Source organism: Notothenia rossii (assembly GCF_949606895.1).
Source record: "Notothenia rossii genome assembly, chromosome: 5".
Lineage (NCBI taxonomy): Eukaryota > Metazoa > Chordata > Actinopteri > Perciformes > Nototheniidae > Notothenia > Notothenia rossii.
This window is the reverse complement of record NC_136903.1, coordinates 16,267,824-16,288,469: the sequence shown is the minus strand read 5'-3', so window position 1 is coordinate 16,288,469 and position 20,646 is coordinate 16,267,824. Positions and strand designations below refer to the sequence as shown.

Sequence of the window (20,646 nt, the reverse complement as noted above, 5' to 3'; positions counted from 1 at the left end):
GCAGGATAAAATCACCATGCTGTAACATTTTATTGTGATTTCAAATAAAACAGAAATATGATCAGTAAAAGTATCTAATGAATAGTAACATTTACTACAAGCAGGTGGTGTATTATGTTTGAAATGTGTTTCAAGAACGATAGCATACAGTTAGTTGCTTCTTTCCCGTCAGAATACAGCGTTGCTCTATTTTCCACTGAAATAAATCAGTTGACTAGGTCCATAGCACCATCTGAAAATATTTGTTTTATGTTGTTGTTTTAAGAAAAAACTACAAGCACTTGCAAGAAATAATAAAATATAGCCACTAGCCATGTTTCAAAATGTCAAAAGGCTTGTCAAAGATTGACACATTTGCCGAGCATAATTAATGCAAGTTTTGTCTATCACTGATTATTTTTCTAAAAGTCAGTGCTGACATTCTGCTGTGGGAGAGGAGCAGAGCTACCATTTGGTGTTTATCCATGTCCTCATTCTGTCAGCTCAAAGAAACAAAATAAACCACTTTTCAACACTAGTGACCATTGGTATAACCGTGACAATGTACGGCAAAAAAGGGAAAAAAAGGGAAGGCAATTCCCAATATCTCTCCCTCACAACAGACCTGACAGCTCCTTGTATGAGTGAGCATAAATCCACAAGATAAACTCATAAACAAATAAGTTGTTTGTGTGCATGGAAGCAGACAACGGCCAGGGTTTATGAAACATGTGCTCTGTCTTTGACAAATATCCAAACAATAAACACACAGTAAATAACAGCACCCTGTCCGTATCACTTCCCTACTTGAGGTTAAGTTGAGTTTATTGCGGAGGCCACTGCCTGCATGCATTAAGCAAATCATAAATTATACATGCTAATTACCTTGGGCCTCCACTTTAATGAATTATTTTAATTAAACTACAACATTGAGGTTTTGCATGTGGTCTATATTTCATCTCCTGCCTAAGATGACCTTCTTCTTTGTCTAAGTGGAACATAGTTGAGGGAACAAGGACAATGCAGACTTGGACGACTAAGTTCATACTGTTGCTACTGAAAATATGGAAACAATCATCTGTATAATAGGCAGAATCTACAAGAAAATGATTTGCAGATTAAAAAAAGATAGTGCCAGAAACAGTATTGTTTAAAGGTTTTATTAAGAAAAAAACTGTTTCCACACTAATTATTGCAATTTCAACGTATCAGGTTTCCAAGTAGTTTGCTATGATGAGGTCTAATATGAGTTTTCCTCTCTCTCCCGCCTGTTAGCTGTGGTTTCCCACTTTTTCTCTTAGGGTTTTAATTAATAGGCTCACTTTAACCTTTTGAGCAAAAGCTGAAGGTGTTTATTAAAATGTTTGAGTGCCGAAACCTTTTTTTAAACTGACTTTATATCCTTGATGTGCTATTTCAGTAAATCCCCTGGAACATCTGCACTGTGTCTTGAAACATTATTAGAGGACGACAGGATGTTGCATTTTGAATATTGCATTTATGTTCCAGAGCAGCACATAATACATTAAATTAAAACTTTTGGTTATTTTTACATTTCACATTCTGGGATGAATATACAATGAATGACTTACACAGGTTATTTCAAGACATTTGTCTATTTATATAACATCAACATTTTTATTTATAAGAGTGCAATATACACCAAATAAGACAAGTACACTGAATTCCAATTGAATAGAAAAAAAAAATCACAAGTTTAAATGTGTAGTTATGTTGTTCTTTTTTAATGTTTTCAATGAAACTGTTATGTGTGTGTGTTAATATAGTTTAAATTGAATTGAATTGCCTAACCATAAAAATGTAAATCTGATTTAAAATTAAAGCTTGTAATCTGCTGTTGCAGTTTCAATACATTTAATCATCCAGAGTCAGGACTAATGTTACACACACAGATGCACAAAGTAGGGAGAAAAAAAACTAACACTGTTGTCCAAACAGTCCATGGGGGAGGGGTGGATTTAAATTCCAAAAGGGTCTTGCAGCTCGTTTCCTAGTTCCCCAGTCAGCAATGTGTTTGTGAAAAAATCAGTCTTTTTGTCTTGCTGAAAAAAGGCTAAATCTACATTGGTGGCCCAGTCTAAGTTTGCTATTCTTTGCACTTTCAATTCAAGTGAATGAGGGAGAATGAAGTGGCCGAGACCCTTTATTTGATCTACTCAATTGCATAAAGTGACGGAATTCTAATGTATTTGTTTAATACCCCGAAATAGGCTGTTGCTTTCTATAGGGGGAGGCAAATAAAGCGCGTTATTTTTTTTAATCCTGCAAACAAATCGAATAAAGGAATGTAAAATATATTATAAAATGTGTTTACATTTTTTTTTTTTCCGTCTGTTTTTTTTAACCTGTTGAATAAAATTCCCACGATTTTTGTAGTCGGAAAAACATGACACGTATTTATTTTCGTATTTTCAAAAATCTGCAGCAAGATAAATTTGGACATTGTTTGCATGTTTTTTTATTTATTATTGGGCTTAATTGTGTTTAGCCTACAGAGTGATGAATGAGGCCAGTTGTCTGCGCTGTGACCATGGCATCGCAACTCCATGCATCCTAATCGACTGCACGATTCATTTCTCTCCCACTGCTGCTGAGCCACTCTCACACTCTCAATTCATACAGGTCTGAAAACAGGACCAATTAAAATCAAATTTTTACAAGTAAGCATTCTTTTTGCTTTACTTAATATTGTCATTTTATTAAGATTCAACAATTCAAAAGTTTTAAGAGTTAAACATTTTTTTGCCAATTGAATAGCACCTGTTTATATAAAAGACCTATAAATAGTAATAATACAAATAATAATAATATGTGACAGTGTCTTACATTAAACCTCCAGAAACACGTTTGATTGTTTACTTCACTTTTAATGAGAAAATATTTCGATGACCATTTTTTTCCAATTCATTGCAGATTTGCACACTTTTCGAAAGCACGCATGCTTGCAAAAAATAAACAAACAAAAAACAAACAACAACATTTACAACAACAGTACCAACACAATTTTTTAGAATGCATGCTTTACCTAAAAAAAACAAAAGTACAAATGTACAGCATCTGATACACATGGTCACCACAGCCTTTTAAATTAAATTCTTCACAGAACATTTTCTGGAAAATAGATATCTAAAACATAAAACTAAAAAGTGCATTTTACAACATTTCAGTATCAGTTATTTGCAATATTCACATCTTGCATTCTGAGGAAGTCTCATACTACTTTTCCATTTTGAAAAGATTTGATAACTCATTTTGTTTTCTTTTATGTACAGTGATGGTAAGAACAAATCTAAATCCTATTCCTATTTGGTATACCCTTATCCATCATTCCAGTATTAAAAAGCAAACAAAAAAAACCCAGGCATTGCCTCGCAATTTCATTGACATTACAGTGGTCACACAGAAACGGTGCAAAAGTGTTGCTATTTGATAAAACTGAAAAACTGCCACGGGAATTGCAAGCACTTAAAATGAGAGTTGATGGTGCCAAAACAACTCCACTTTCAACACTCACATTTCACAATAAACTGAAAAATAGAACTATCAAATAATTTATATTTTCAAGAGCAATACTTCGCTGTGCGATCCTGTGCTGGACTTCTATGACACAATTTAAAGCGACACATTCAACAAATACACAAATAATTCGAGATGCAACTGCAACTCGCCTTGATAGTTTCCGACGACAGAAAATATAAACTTTGGGATTGGTAAAGCGGCCTGCGAGCCGGCCAGCAGCTGGTTCTACTGGGAGAGTCCCGCTGGTCAGTGCACCGCCACAGACTGCAGTGTGGAGGGGCTCGTCAGCGTCTCGCTCGGGGTCGCAGGGCTGCTTTGGCTCGTCGCTGTCTGAGGGGACGTGGGGCTCAGAGATTGCGGAGAGTTTGATAGAAACGCGGGGATGTGTGGAGGTAACGCCGAGAAGCCGGCCATGGAGGTCGGGGTGGGCTTGATGGGCAAAGGAATCTGTCCGCCGTGACACAGGGACTTGAGGGGCATGCCATAGGCACTATAGTCGCCGCTCGCCATGGAGATCGGTGCCACCGTGTCAATCATGCTGGTGTTGTACATGTGGGGCCAGGCTGTCGTCAGCTGGTTGTGCAGCGGGTACCCGGCAGACATGGACTGCATGGTGGAGAACGCCAGGCTTCCCGGGACCTTGTACTCTCTGGCGATGATATTCTCGATGGCGAATGGATGCTTAAAAGTTGAGGACTGAGACACTCCGAGGTTGTAAGATGACATCTGAGGCAGGTGTGTGCCAGAGGCTGCCAGGGCGCTCAGCCTCAGCTTGGCTTGCTGCTGGAGGTAATGGGCAGCATCCGACTGCTTACTCTGGGCCAAGTGTTCGGCGGACATCAACAGTTTGAACCTTTTGCGGCGTCTCAAGAAACTTCCATTCTCAAACATGTCCCCGCAGCTGGGGTGCAGAGCCCAGAAACTGCCCTTGCCTGGCTGATCCGGGCGCCGGGGGATTTTAATGAAACAGTCGTTGAAGGACAGGTTGTGTCGCAGAGAGTTTTGCCACCGCTGAGTGTTTTCCCTATAATAAGGGAATCGATCCATGATGAACTTGTAAATTTCACTGAGAGGCAGCATTTTCTCCGGGCAGCTCTGGATGGCCATGGCTGTGAGGGAGATGTAGGAGTAAGGTGGCTTCTGGTCGCTGTACGTGTTTCTTCCAGGGCGAGGCATCCTCGATATTTTCAAAAAAAGCAATTAAAAAAAGTAGTCTCCCTTAGTTCCTTGACGAAAGCTTCCCGCTCTTCATGAAAACAACCACGGAGAAAAGTTGCAATGCCGCTCAGGCTGGAGTTGCGTTGTGCGTAAAACAGGCAGGTTGAGCGCCTCTGCAGTGTGCAGGCGGGCGGACGTTGCACATTTATGGAGGGAAGGCTGCTGTAAGTCTTGCTTGCAAAGTAAGTCAGCTTGTCCCGCTAGCAGAGCTGAATAGACTTCATCTGGCGTCCTTGATAAGACGAGCTAAGTGGATGCCTCCATGGCCTTCCTCTAACCATCTGATAGTTTTATGTAGTGACATGAGCAGAAAAGACCCCTGTAGAGGCGCTCCATTAATGTGCCACCTCTTTGCTATCACATGACAATTGCCATGGGAGGAGGGGGCTGGGAGGAAGGCATAATCTGGTTTCATTTACACCTATTTACATGGACACCTTGGGCCAATGGAAATCATTTCCATTTGAAGACAGAAAAAGGGGTGAAAAGGCTCGGCAACCGGAATTGAACTGCGATGGCACTCAGTGTGTGAAGGTATGCGCTAATACTTTTTCAGCGGACTTAACAGTATAGCTAATAACAATAAAAAAAAATATTTTAACGGAAACGAAAAAAAAAGTCGGCATATTGTAATTTAATTATAGTATGTGATAAAATGTGCTTTTAACTATTTGTGGAGTTGTTAAGGCAGGTGTATTATATTTGATATAAGGATTGATTTATTAAAAACACTGTTTGTGCAGTGGTGTGTGCAATGAGTGCAGTTTTCAAGTGTTTACCGTTTTTATGATGTGGATTTGAGTGAACAATAATCTAACAGATAAAATGTTATTCAAATGCATATCGCTCCCCTCTAATTACAGCCTGATATTGTTTACGAAGTGCCATACAAAATAATTTGCCATGAGCAAGTTTGTTGATGAGCCTACTATTAGTTTTTCTCAGCTAATTTGGCCCAGAGCTGCGCAGAGGAAGTAGACGATATGAAAACATCAACACAATGCAAACAACGCTGTTCAAACTGAAACTTCATGAGGCAATCAGGTCTATTGTGTTTATGTAAAGAAGATCCAAAAGTACTTCAGAAATGCAAATAAACCCTTGAGGATGCTGTGGTGAAAACTGTATAAAATATCCATAAGTCAATTATATGAATGTGAAAACCAAATGGGAAGCCTATTTTGAGCTATTGCTATTCAAGCTTTTGGCCAGGGCCACCTTTCCGCTTGGAGGGTTTGCAATGCCTGGGACCACACACACGCACACGCAGATTTGCTCATAATTTATGCTAATTTCCCCCCATAAATCCACAATGCACCCCATCACCAGTCTGACGGATTACGAAAAGAATCGCATTGCGGGGGACACAGAGCTATTTTCACCCAGAAACCGAGGCAGGCTGAAGAAGAGCTTCCCCCGTGCTATAAGCACTGTGTAACAGCCTGAAAGCCTGAACTAATACAAACAAATATATCGAAAAAAGGACCATTCCATACAAATTATTCAGTTTTAGTAAATCATTTTATACTATACGTTATTTAATAAAAGGCCTATTTTAAGTCATCTTTTGTGTCAAGTGTCTTGTCTAAAACTTCAATGTGCAGTTTTTTTTCTCCTGCAGAGTGGCTTTTAACACCTGTCATTTCCCATTAATGTTGAGCTGAAAAGGGTTTTTTTTCCAAAAGGAAGTGGCCAAGTCAACCCATCTCAAACTCCGCGGATAATGACAACACACTGCCAAGTACCAAATATCTTCTGACATCCAGCCTATTCATTCCTTTAAAAACATATAGTATTGGGTGTCACTCAGATTAGTATGTCCATTTGTATGCAAATAATTCAGATCGGTAGACTGACTTGGTTACGTGCAAATAATATGATTGTGAAAAGTGTTTAATATGTGCTGATACAAATCGCTCTGCAAACAATGAAGGATGAAAATCCTTTGAATTCCACCATTCAGCAATTTTACGCATGATGCTTAATCTTACATTATACTCTTGAAATTACTAATCTTTGTCTCTTTTATTTGTTCATGTTTGCACTGCTAACTTGCTGCCACGCCAAGTTAGTGCCTTCCAAGTTAACCTGCAACACTCGCATTAACCAGCCGAGCCACAGAGCAGAGTTTTTCTCTGCTCTCACACACAGACGGTGTGGCTTTTTGAGCTTCAGGGTTATGGGATATTGGTAGACCTTTTGTCTCCGTCGAATGCACACACTGAAAATACCACCATGACTCTGAATCTGAATAGGGTTTTTAGCTGCTCCCAAACTCCTGAGTTCAAGCAGCAGTAGATCAAGTCTGCACTATGTTTGGTCATTTGTAGAAACCCGAACAAAGGTTGGGATAAGCCAAATTGCATTGCACTTGTGAACCGTGCCTCAGCCTGAAGTATCCTTTATAGCAGGAGGGGGACCAAGAACAATTTTGTGTGAGCTTTCAAAAAAAGAGGAGCGAAAACAAAGGGCACTTTCTGAAACATCTTAAAGTAGAGTAGTGAGGCGTGACATTCCCAGGGTGACGAGACACAAAAGCTGAGGTCATGGGGATGAAAAAGAGAATCAAACAGCCACTTTCACACGTCTGCCCTCCTCTGCTGCACCCCCGAACACAATAGGAAACAAATGTTGTTAAAAGAGGATCGATGCCATTCATTCTAAAGCAGCGAATGATAGCCAAACAATATTGTCACACTGAATCGAGTTGAGATATGCTGCCACCCAGACCTACGGAGAGGGAAAAATCTGCCTTTCAGCGAACGATTAAGAGAAATTTAAAGCTGAGGGTAATTACACAGGAAAACATTTATTCAAGGGATGAGCTTAAGTCAATATTAATTAATAGCAGAAACATAATCCACATTTGACCTGTGTTTTTTATTTAATGTATTGAAAACGTATGTGTACATTTTTCTTGGCACAAAAATATATTTTTAGGTGATTTTTGTTTTTTCTACTTTCCCTTGCAGGTTCTCAGAGCAGGTTGTTAACTGTAGGCAATGTATATTTAGGCCACTAACCAACCTATAAATAGACAAATCATTGCTAGAGGTGAACAAATTTGCATCATTAAAACAAACATTTATAATCCAAGTTAATTATGAGTGTAAATTCCCGCAATTTTTATTTTTTGTCACGCAGATTATCATGAGCAGGCCTGTATATTTAAAAGGGATTTGTTATCTACCTGTTTTTTTTTATTAAAACACACGTTCCGTGAAAACAGATACACCTTGTTGTCTGCTGCAAAATGTGACTCTCAAACCCTTCCAATAGGCCTGTGCTGCTAATTAAGTCCGTGGTGATTTCAGCCCCCAGAGATGTTTTACGGTGCAATTAAGGACGCGCTGATGATAAGGTATGAATATTCAGCAGAATGACAATTAATTAGCAGACAGAGGGCTCTCACAAGAACCTCCTCAATGGCACATTTAGCCCATATGACGGAATATTCACACTATTTAAAGGCCATCTTTAAATGCCCTCTTGAATATGATTTTCTTCTTTTTTTTTTTTTTTTACCAGAAAAAGAAAATCAGAATAATGAAGAATTTATATGTTCGAAATCAAAGCATGGTTAATGTGTTTTTGTGTGTGTTTATTTTATCAAACAATGGGATTATAGTCCTGCAGCAGCCCGGCCCATTAGTTGTTTCTGGGTGACATCAGAGGGAATTACCTGGAAGAAGACCTCAGGGCATTGACAACATATGCTCGGATTATGCTTAATGGTCTAATTACATAAATTAGGTATTCATTATACGGCACATCATCTGTAACAGATATCTCAATTGTACAGGCGGGAACATCTAATTTAATTTGTCTGTGAATGGTTTCATGCAATTAAACACTGGAAGACGTACAAAAAAAAAGGTTGACCAATACAGTGTGAACTGTTTTTTGTATTTAATTGTTTTGCCAAGGCAACAAGGGAATTTTAAATTAATTTTTAAATGTTATTTAAATTGATTTTGGACCATTTTTTTCCCTTCAGAAAACAGTTTCACTTTTTGACCATCAGGTGGAGACAGGATCAGCAGTCAGCATTTCTTGGTGCTTCTATTATGTTTGACAATCTGTATATAATCTTATGTGTCTGAAAATAATCTATGACTTTACAGGTATAATTAATAGTTAAATATGTCACTGTTATTTGGAAGAATACATTTTAAACACATCTATCTACTGCATTGCCATGAATTTGATTATGCAGTTGCATGTGTGTGTGTGTGTGTGTGTGTGTGTGTGTGTGTGTGTGTGTGTGTGTGTGTGTGTGTGTGTGTGTGTGTGTGTGTGTGTGTGTGTGTGTGTGTGTGTGTGTGTGTGTGTGTGTGTGTGTGTGTGTGTGTGTGTGTGTGTGTGTGTGTGTGTGTGTGTGTGTGTGTGTGTGTGTGTGTGGCTGTCCCAGTTCATTGACTCCATATGGTGAGAAACAGCAGGACTGATGAGTGTACTACCTGAGGTCCGTGTTTGTGCTGTCGACTGAAACCAAAACATAGGCCCCTGACCCACTGCATAATTCATTACAGACAAGACAGTGCCGCTCACTCTCTCATTTCATCATTCCAGCTTTTGTTGACAGATGACTCTGTAACAACAAATCATCCTATTAAACTACACATGATACTCAGCTGACAGATATTAAAGGGAAGGAGCAAAGAGCAAGAACAAAGTCGCTACAGGATGGTGAGACAGGAAAAATGTAAAATGGGCAGAAAGATAAGAGAAAAAAAAGAATAGCAATATAACCGAATCCATTTCAATATTGAAAAGAAAATGCAGAAACCCTCACTATACTATGTATCACTGCATAATGATACTTTCATATGAACAATAATTCTCAGTTACTGTATTGTTGAAAATGAGAGAATAATGCAATATTAAACAATATGAGATCATAATATATTAACAACAAACTCAACAGAACAGTGAACTTTCACCATTAAGCAGAAAGATAAAAGAACAAAAAAAAGAAGTATGAATTAACATAGTTCAATCACATACAAAGAGTCACCTTTCACAGAGGATAACACATGAGATGGAAGGCTTTGAGGTGGATAAGTATGAATCTCTGCAGCAAGGATCACAGCATAATATAATATTATCAAATGTATACCAAGTTTTCAGAGAAAGGCTTTCAGAGCTTCCCAGAACTGTGTACAACAAACCCAGATGGTAGGTGACTATAGCTTTCACTTAATCTAGTATAACAGGTGATATAGTATAGTATAAAAGTATCAACCTTTTTTTCTGTTTTGCATTTGGCTTTCTTTGGCGTTTGCTTCTATGGATGTATAAAAGGCCATTTCACGCCACGCCATTAAGTGATATGCTAAACCATTGATGCATTTATCTTGTCAATATAGCTTACCGTAGTTCAGTGATGTCCGATTTGTTTGTAAAACTCCTCTTTCCATATCTCTAAAAATGTGAACTTTTGCAGCTAATTTTAGACGTACCAAATGCACTGAATGCCTCAATAAGTTAACATGTCATGCTAACTTTCGGTGGATTTAGTGTATTTTCCAACAGGATATTTTATTTGATTCAGTTGCTTGACTATGTTGATTGTAAAACTGTATACTTAAAAAATAAATGACCTCAGCAAGTGTCACACATTTAAGGCCTTGAGTGGGGCTGCGGTGGAGTTTCTATCCATTTGTAAATAGATGTGTTTCCTTATGTTAAACACTAGGGGCATACTTCGTATATACCATATGTAATTACAGACACAAATCAAAATTGTGTTCAAACAAGGTGTAATGATACGCATAAAGATTAAAACATCTATATGTGAAATTAAAACATTTAAGCTTTTTAACTGAGGGGTAAAAAATGTATAATAGCATGTCCCTTTAAGTGAAATTACAACCTCTTATGGTCAATGATGTAGGTTTAACCTTAAACCTTTTCTCTTATTTCTATTATCTTTGAATTGTGAAGTAATGGAGGCAACTTTAACTTTGGCTATTTGCCCCAAATTAATTGCCCATGTAAAGTATGATTTAATGAAGGATGAAAAGCTTTGAACTCTGGGATCAATTCAGAGAAAGTTGACATTGTTGTTTGTTAGACATTTCCTCGGTAAAGGCACCAACAAGTCTCTCCTTTGGGGGTTGGCATATAAGCCATCTAACAGAGGCAAATCCCTTTTTTATTGTGAGCTTGTGTGGTTGCAAGGCACGGTCCTTTGTGTGGCTTATGTTCATCCAGACCTTGGCAGTGATCAGAACACGCTTAACCAACTGGGACCAAATGAGGAGCATTTTGTCGTGTCTTTCATCTTATACATCAGGGAAATGCCTGGTCTCCAAGGATGTGGCAAACAGAGCCAAAGACCAGAACAACACAATACACAATCACAATACAGGAGTGTTTACAACACACGTAAACAAAAACACAAGGCTGATGCTGGGGACACCCAAAGGGAAGGTAACGGAATGAAAAATATATCGTAAGACATTTTAACAGAAAAGTTTTTAACTCTGCATGTTGACGCCCAGTTATCAAAGCAGAAGAGAGACACATTTGAAAACATAATTTGTAGGTTTTTCTGACAAGTCATAGGTGGCTCTTGTTTTAGAGACAAAGGCCTCTTCTTTGTTTCAATGTCACTTAGTATTTATATTTTACAAGACAGGACTCCCGCCACGCAGGCAGTGCCTTTGCTCCCGGGTGACTAACACAATGACCAATCACCAAGTGCCACTTGTATTGATATATTTTAATTGGTGTGTGATATATGCTGCTGTAAGACTCACATTTGCATAGCTAAGCATAAACCAGCCCTCACAGTAAATCACAAAGAGCTTTAAAGAGAAACGCAAACAAGTGATGTTGCATGGTACGCTTTGCACTGCTCCTTTATGCTTGACCAGCTCAATGTGCCTCCTGCTGAAAGGTAATATGCATGACACATTTCCAGGCACTAATTCATTTGTTTAGTAATAGGGGGGCTAACCTGTGCTGAAAACATTGGTGCGGTGAGGAAAACATAAAGGTCCTGTTAATCCACAGCTAATCAAAAGGTTGCAGGAAACAACCCTGCAGAAAGATTTTGTCATATTAATTAAGGCGAGGCTTGAATATTTGTGTGTCTATAAAAGCATGCTCATAAAGAAGGGCACAGTCCCGACTCCGAATCATTATTCCACCAGACTGCTGTGACACTCAGTGTAAGAATGTAACCCCTAGCTGGCGGCCAAGGACCTTGGAAAGCATGGCTAATGTCTAGAGAGAAATATGTATTTATGTCTGGCATCAGGTTCATTAAGGGTTCTTGAAGCAGCGTTGCAGCTGATATACAAAAAGATGTGTTTCTTCAAAGGATAGTCAGAGCACCGGTGAACTGTGGTGTTGATTACTGGACCCTTAAGGGGTTACACTTGAAAATAATGTTGTTGACTCTGACCTGATCAGGAGCGAGTACTCCAGATGTGAGAAAGCATTTGAATTAAAGATGGGAAATACACACAGACTGCATGCATACAAAAGAATGCAATTACATTTCTATCAAACAAGTTTAATCAAGAGTTCAGGTTTACGCTATTATAATGCACTGATGGAAAAAGCAAAGCAAGAATCCTATGAAATGTCAAGTGCCGCTGCATGCCAGGAGAAATCTTTGTCGGTCACAGCTCTACTGAAGGCACAGACAGAGTATTAACAGCCTTATCAGCTGGGGAAAAGTGCAGTTCCCCTGCCTAAACCAAAGCTATTACAATCCCAAATAATTAACTTTCAGCTGGATAGCCAGATGTCGTGACTACATGAGGAAAAAATATCTCACTACATATCTAAGTCTTTGAAAAAGTCCTCAATAACAAATTCAGAGATTTGGTTGAAACATGTTATCTTTTAAAGGAGTGTTATTTTAATACAGCTGACATGCATACCTCAAATGTTTCTATTTGGAAGAATGGCTGCACATATTAAAGGCTTGCATTAAACTGCAACCTCTATAAAGCTTCCCATACATTTTTTCATTATTCTCCACTCTGCTATTATGAGAGTAAACACAACGTTTCCAAAAGAAACACAACTCCATCAAAATGTTCAGATACTCAAATAAAGAGCTGAATTCCCAAAAGAACACATTTTATAAATGTCCATATGGAGTATTGTGGGTGTATGCTGAGACATAACGCAGTGAATTATCAACCATTAAACAGCACAATGGCAGACTGTGGCATACCTGCTCTCATTATCTTCATTGTCATTGAAGATAATGAGATCAAAACACAAGTAATGGAAAACTGAAAAAAGTAAAAACAAAAAGGTAAAATGGTTATTGAATAAGGTCTGATTTGAATGTTCTACATGGAGGCATTTCTGGAGTTCTTTCCTTGCTTTCTTGGCATGCAAAGTTTTCTGTTTTTAGTTGTAAGTCCTGAAGACTTGTACAAACACAGTCTGTGAATATTTAAGCAAAGTTCTTAATGCTGAAAATTAACCGCCATGACTGGAAGGGAGAGACGATCTTTGTTAAAGTTATTATTTCTTGGTTCAATTAAAGTGCTGAAAGTGAGCTCCAGTGCTGAACTGCTTTCAAATCAGCACTGTTATTCAATCATTACTCTGTTTATGTCCTCATCTCACTGACAGTCTTCAACGGGCGTTAAACCAACTCAGGTAATATGGTCTAATAAATCGGGACCAATAAAAAGCATTTAATCGCGAGTGTCAACATGATTAATTGTGCACTAAAATCCATGTGAGACCTCCCAGTCATGGGGGCAGTGAAAAGGCATTTTGCATTTCAGCATAACTGGCACCAGGACGAGCAGTTCTGTGAGTCTATCCATGGAATGGTATGAATATCAAATTAATAATTAGTCATGTAATTTCTCCTCAGGAATCACTACGCCTCAATCTGGTTGGTGAATTTAATTATTAGCAGCCTTTTTGTTTCCATGTCCCTCTCATTACTGTCAGGATTGATGTAACATAAACTTCATTAAAAATTAAAGCAAGAGTCTTAATTATGAGGCTACACTGACTGAAGTTAGAATTAGCCAACTCAGTGATGTGCAAATGAGAGCATTATTTAAGAAACATGCTGGAAGTAGTTATGCTAATTTCAAGAGTTCACAGTAGCAGACCTTTTCACTTGCAGTTGCATATTCATTAAACACACTATGCAAATTAAATGTAGCAGTCTTAGTAATGCCTTGTTAATTTATTCAGATTTATTGAGTACGACTTGTAAAAAGTACCAATTTAATTACCCTATCTCCTTGGAAGGTAAGGGATGTGGCCAAGGTTTTAAACTGTGTAAATCAGGATTAGTGTGGTTTGATGGAGAAAAAGGGAATGAAAGGACACTGCTGTTAATGGCCACGCATGAAAGACATATTGATTTACTTAAGATATGATTCAAGTAAAAATGTGTAAAGCATATTCAACCGGCAAAAAAAGCATATGTGCTGGTAGAGCTGAGGTGGAGTTCATCATGCATAGTCTTCATGTCATATAATGTAGCATGAACTCCCTGTTTACTGAGGGTGGGGTTGTTGTTTTTGAATGGATTATGAATTTAGAAACACAACACTTTACCAGTGACAGACTAAATTGTACCAACAACGCCGAACAACATCTCAAAGTCTACTACTAAAACATAGTGCAAGTGAATCCATTTGAAAAGCAGGAGATACACCAAGCAAAAGTATCGTAGTCCAGAATACTCTGTTACAAGTTTTGCTTAGAGAAAATTCAAGAAGTATGATATGGTTGTTCCTCACCACCTGCCCTAACATGAGCTTTACTCTGGCTCTGTGTAAGAAAGGTAGTAGTATTTAAGACAAAAGCACTGTAAACACAACATATCCAATAAGTGCTGGTTGAATTGAAAACAATGGAATAATTCAAATGAATCCCCAAGCTAGACAAATAAGTAATTTGTTTTAAAACTGGGATTTGTATGAAACCCTTGCACCGATAGTTCAAATCAGGCTGCAGGCTTTATTAGAAGTGTAGTTTCTTTCCTTGTATTTAAAATTAAAATATTCTTAATTTGCAATCTATAACCGTCACAGCATGTAAAAATGCTGGTTCAATAAAAGGTGACTATTACAAACAACACAGCAATAAACATTTGCATCTGAGAGCATGTTTACTGTGTTGGAACGAATCCAAAAAAATAAAGAATTACTGCACAAAGAGAGGGGTGTTAATTAATATGCACTTTTAATTCAATACATAAACCCCTGAAGAAGAAAATAAACACGCCTGCACACATCTGGGCACGGCCTGTTTATTATAATAAACCTTTCTTTTACAGTCACATTTTCTTGCGGAGCAGGTTTTGATCTGTATTCTAACAACAAAACAAAGTCTTCTCAGGTAACAGACATTTCAAAAATAAGAAAAAAAAGAAAAGCTAGCCTCTGCAACCAAATAATCTTGTTAGTTTCAAGTGGTATGGTCACTTGTCAGTGCCTCTGTGTTATTCCTCGGGGACACAGTTAAAAGACTGAACTGGAGAAAATCCTCCTTGGGGCTTTCAGGGGGAAGAAGCCCAATCATTGTATCTATTGCTATCATTGGTTGTAAAAAGAAAGACCTGCAGACTAGAACTGAGGGGCCACACTGAGGGACACACACACACACACACACACACACACACACACACACACACACACACACACACACACACACACACACACACACACACACACACACACACACACACACACACACACACACACACACACACACACACACACACACACACATACACACACACACACACACACACACACACACACACACACACACACACACCACTGCAGGAGACAATTATAGGCCTATTGCTCGTGTCTGTTCATCCCTCCCTTGTTGTCCTGCCGGAGTCCCTTGGGGGTGTGTATGGGAGTTTTTGTGTGTGTTGTGTGTGTGTGTGTGTGTGTGTGTGTGTGTGTGTGTGTGTGTGTGTGTGTGTGTGTGTGTGTGTGTGTGTGTGTGTGTGTGTGTGTGTGTGTGTGTGTGTGTGTGTGTGTGTGTGTGTGTGTGTGTGTGGAGGACCTTATACACACTGAAATCACCTCTTACTGCTTTGATGAACAAGAATTAATCGTTCATGTGTGTGATGCAGCCATCCATACAAAAAATAAAATAAAAAAACAAAATCTGAAACAAACACTCTCTTTACAATTAAGCTGCTTGGGGTTATATTTATTTGGAACTGAAGGAAAAGGACTTACTTGTTTTTGGACAAAAAAGGCACTTAGGAGGAAGCAAATGTAAGAGCCTGAAAAGATTGCACACAGTATAAACTACCGATGTGTGTAGGCGTTAGCGCTGCACCACAAACACCTCTGAGTTGATAACATAAATATTGCTTTACTCAATTATTTATGTGTTATTTATTTACTTGAAAAGGGAAGTATTTGTAGGAAGAATCACAGCAGTTTTGTCTAATATATTGTCGTACGCTTTAGCAACATAAACATGGTCATTTTCATTCTGCATGCTTGGGGTTAAAAATGACCCCAAATAAGTTTGAAAAGCAATAAAACTAAAGAAATGTTTTCAATCTTTCTAAAGCAGGACTGAAGAGTTTTAGATTATTTGAACAAACAGGAAAAAATTATTAGAGAAATCAAAAATACTAGTATTTCTCATAGACGTTAGTTATTTTAGCTTTAGTAGAATTATTACTCGCATTCCTATTTCCAGACCATAGAAAGGAGGTTTCCAGATAACTGATTTGTGAGTAGGAGGAGCAAAGGGAACAAAGATAGTCCATACAACTGTCTCATTCAAAAAACAAACACACAGCACATGTCCAGGTGAAGATAAGCAGGACATATGAGAGCCAGTTGTCATTACATCTGTATTTAAAGAGACAGGGCTCTGAGTTTCCCGGTACAATGGATGTAAACATTGACATTATCATGTCTACTGCGGCAGTTTTCCCAACGCTCATAGTGCTGATGTCAAAATCAAAATGCTGATTGTATTCATCCCTATTGAACCTCCAACCAGCAATGACTTAATATACGTCCTTTATCATCTTGAGGGCAATCATTTCCATTTTTCTCACCAAGAGTGACAGATGTGAACCATCCCATTGACCATAATTAATCTGTGTTTAAAATGAACAGGCCACAGAGTGGAGGAGGCATTGCCCAGGGTCTGAGGGCCCATGTCACAGTGGTGTCTGTCTGGCCCCATGCATCTCAGTGTAATTATCCCATTGCCATGAATAATGGGACAAGGGGGATCAGAGTGATGCTTTGATAGAGATGAGATTAGTTTAATCAAGTTCATTGCTCGGGCTAGGCCACCGAATCTCATCATCCCTCCTCTCAAATCACCAGACCCTCACCCCACCCGACAAAGCTCCCTTTACGCCTGCCACATTAGCCCGAAAAATTTATGACATCGTTAGTTTTAAGTGCTACCTCTGTTAGGACAATGCATACTTAAAGCAAAACCCTTTGTGACTAAAGTATTCATATTAAACGGGACAAAAGCAGGAGTCCAGAATCTGTAGGCAGACTCTTATCATATGGTCTGTAGACATTATCACAATAATGATATTGGAATTGGTCTTCCTATAGTAGAATATTTGTTCAATACAATTCTATATTTGCTTTTAAGTCAGACATATATACCTTATACATCCATCTATTACCTAGGCCAACAGTGAGTAATTCAGGGTCACACAAATTCATTATACAGAAAAACTGTTGGTTTTCAATAGTTTAGGCACCTCTCATTAGAAAGTCAAACATAGGATTTATCATCGTAAAGTGTTGGCCCCCCCGAGGCAGATACTCATGTACAACAGTAATAATGTTGCAGGCCACTGTGTGTATTTACAGACTACAAATCATATTTGTCAAAACTGACAAACCCAGCATGAGACAAAGGCAGCGGAGTCATATAGTGAGCGAGGAGAAATCCATAAACACATGTTCCCTGCAGCGCACCATCACTCTGCAGCCGGCCTGACGTCAGAGGACAGGCCTTAAACTGTCCACAGAGGACTACAACTTTGCAAACAAAGCCCCAAGTCGAGTCTCTTCGGAAGTCCCGACTTTGACTGTTTCCTAGCTTTGTGTCAACACTCTGCCTCGCAGCCCACTCTACAAAAAAATACCATTATTACAGCACAATTTGGGAGCCATTCATCAAATAAGACATAGGATTAATTAAGCCTGAGGACTGAATTAGCCTCCCACTTCTCTCATCAAGGTGTACCCTTGGCCCGGGGTTGGATCTGGGGGGGGGGGGCGCTCCACGCTGGTGGTGAGGGGGGGTGGGGGTGGGGGCAGGGATTTCATATCATTACCCTGTGTTTTAGTACACCACACTTTCATACTGGCACAAAAAAATGGAAATCCCTTTATCCCCAATTTACATATGATGTATGACAATAAAAAGCTCCAAAGGGGAATGCTGCCACAGTGCTGTTCATTACATATTAGCTTTATGGCAAAAGTTGGCAAAAGACTGGATGACAAATGTGTATCCCTGAAGGTACTTCTTCACATTAAAACATAAACATCCATCTGTTTTGCATGGGTATCTGCTGTATTAAACTAACTAATTAATCACAATGACATTCAGCCTTTCAATGTTGTTTTAGAGAAATTATTTCACATTCAACACAAGGACAAGCACTTAAGACAGAGGTGGACTCTTCTCTTTATAATGAAATATGATGCAGGTGTGTTTAATGTATTGTGATAGCCTGTATAACGATTCCCTCCCTCATGTACAGAGATATGACACACACACGTTCATACCATGCACTGAGTTCATTAGCCCGTAGCATCCTGTCCCTCACTGGAGAGGGTCATGCTTTTGATGAATGGACTGTGAAGCTTGTAGCTTCAGGCTAGGATTCAGCACCTCAAGAGGCAGAGAAGACCTAGCTCGGGGGGGTGAAGAAAGAGAAGAAAGGAAGGAGGAAATGAGGGACGGAGCGGAGGAGAGAGATGAATTTGGATTACCCAGGAGTTCTGTCTCCCCCGAGTCATGCATCCGACAGACATTAGGAATCTAATGTGCTATTATTCTCCATCACCCCCCTAAGCCTAAAACATCTGTCCTTGGGGTGTCTCCGGTAATAGACAAGGGCTTTCGGACCCTTCGCTAAGACAAGACAGCAGCTTCTACAAGGGCCCTTGACGTCCTGCCGACTTAATCTGCAAGTACTTTCACAAAATTGACATTGCCTAGAGAGTAAAGCAATCAGCAGACACGGTGTGTCAGAGCATTTATATTTCTGCAGTGTTGCAGAGATGGTGAAACCTGACCTTTAGCAGGACTGGCAAAGAATTACATTTCTTTTCAGTGGTTTTTACAACTTTAAATAGGTTTCTTGGTGCAGTAGGTGGGTGAGTGGTTTACAAGATATGTTGTATTAAGTGCTAGTACCAAGAATATTATTTCAAATGATTTTTATTTGCATCATCGGCAGGGATACTGAAGTGGAGTGCCGTTATCTGAATACATTTGAACTTACATTGAACATATCTCTCAGTTTTTTGATGTATAAAACGTTTTGATGTTTTTGATCAGCACCCGGGTGATGAATAAAATCAGTGGTTCATTAGAGTTAATAACTCTAAAAGCTACTTTTACTGTGTGTCTCCATTGCTCACACTCTTTCTTACCTTTGGATGTTCTGTGCTGCAATTTATAAAATGGCTGTAAATGAACATTTAAGATTTTTTCCTGCTTTCAACACATCCCATGAAAACACAAACTCACGATGGATTTATCCTAACTATTACTATTTGTGAAGCCAAAGCCTAATATACCAAAAGGTATTATTACAAAACACATTGGAATACTCATTGTTGTGAATGAAATAATTGTAATTCCAATTAGAATGGGGACTGTAGCTTATTTAGCATCCATCCCTCATGCACCACCCTTGTTGTGCCGTAAATAACTCACTTGCAAAAACATCTGAAAGCTGTAAATATTCCCCCCTTACCAAACACACACATACAAAAAAAAAGCTATTTAGTAATTTGGTTAGTCTTTTTTTTTTAAATATAATTAAGTCAAATATTAGTGACGGGTTTGAAGCATTTACTTTTTTCACTAGAAATGAATGGCTTGATGCTAAGGGCCGTAGATAGGGAGGACAAATTGTAAAGTATTGAGTACAAACTAATACATTGTTTGTTTTGGTATCATCAGGAATTTGTTGACAATAACAACAACAAATAGAATAATTGTGGTTGATCTAGACATTTCCTACGAAAACATAATGGGTAAAAGCTCTGTTTTCACTGCCAATTGCTCCTGTGGATAGTATTTATCATCTTGTGATTTAACTGGTTTCTGCAAGTGACATTTCATATTAAAGCCTGTGATGATGTGAACTCACAGCTACCTTTGCACAATATAGAGCAATTAGTTATGCAGTTTTTTATATCGCCACAGCATGAGAGAATAATTGTTGTCATATGAATACAGATGAAATATTCATTATACTCATTTTTAACATGAAAGATCTGTTAATGGAGGCATAGTATTTGATGTTGTATTTCTACTAATTGAATTAAATCTAGTCAAAGAGCAGAAATATTTGTCTTAAAGGCTTTCAAACCCCCAGGCTCTGATTATAAATGCATCCCGTTAAATGAAAAGAATATATCTTGATTCATTAATTATTGATAAGGAGCAAAAATACTATGGGTACTCATTAATTTAAGAGAAATAATGTCTCGTTGTTACGTAGGACGGCATAGCAACAACCCTGCTATGAGAAAAGCCCCAAAAGATCCATCACACAGGATACTGGAAGCAAACTTGTTTAAATAGGACGTTTGCTAAAGAGCTGGTGTGGGCTGAACAGATGGCCAAACCTGTGCTTTTCACTCCTGTTTCTGTTGAGCAATTAAAAGTTTCTGGTTGTTTTTCTCCCTTCCCCCCGAAGTA

At 38.6% G+C, this 20,646-nt stretch overlaps 1 protein-coding gene across 1 annotated transcript; it reads right to left on the bottom strand.

Annotated features, from left to right (window-relative positions):
* Window positions 1–1,147: 1,147 nt before the first annotated feature.
* On the bottom strand, window positions 1,148–6,606 carry foxb1a (forkhead box B1a). The gene has a single exon (XM_079684141.1). The coding sequence runs from the start codon at window positions 4,693–4,695 to the stop codon at window positions 3,766–3,768; it is 930 nt and encodes a 309-aa protein (XP_079540267.1). The 5' UTR covers window positions 4,696–6,606; the 3' UTR covers window positions 1,148–3,765.
* Window positions 6,607–20,646: the final 14,040 nt, after the last annotated feature.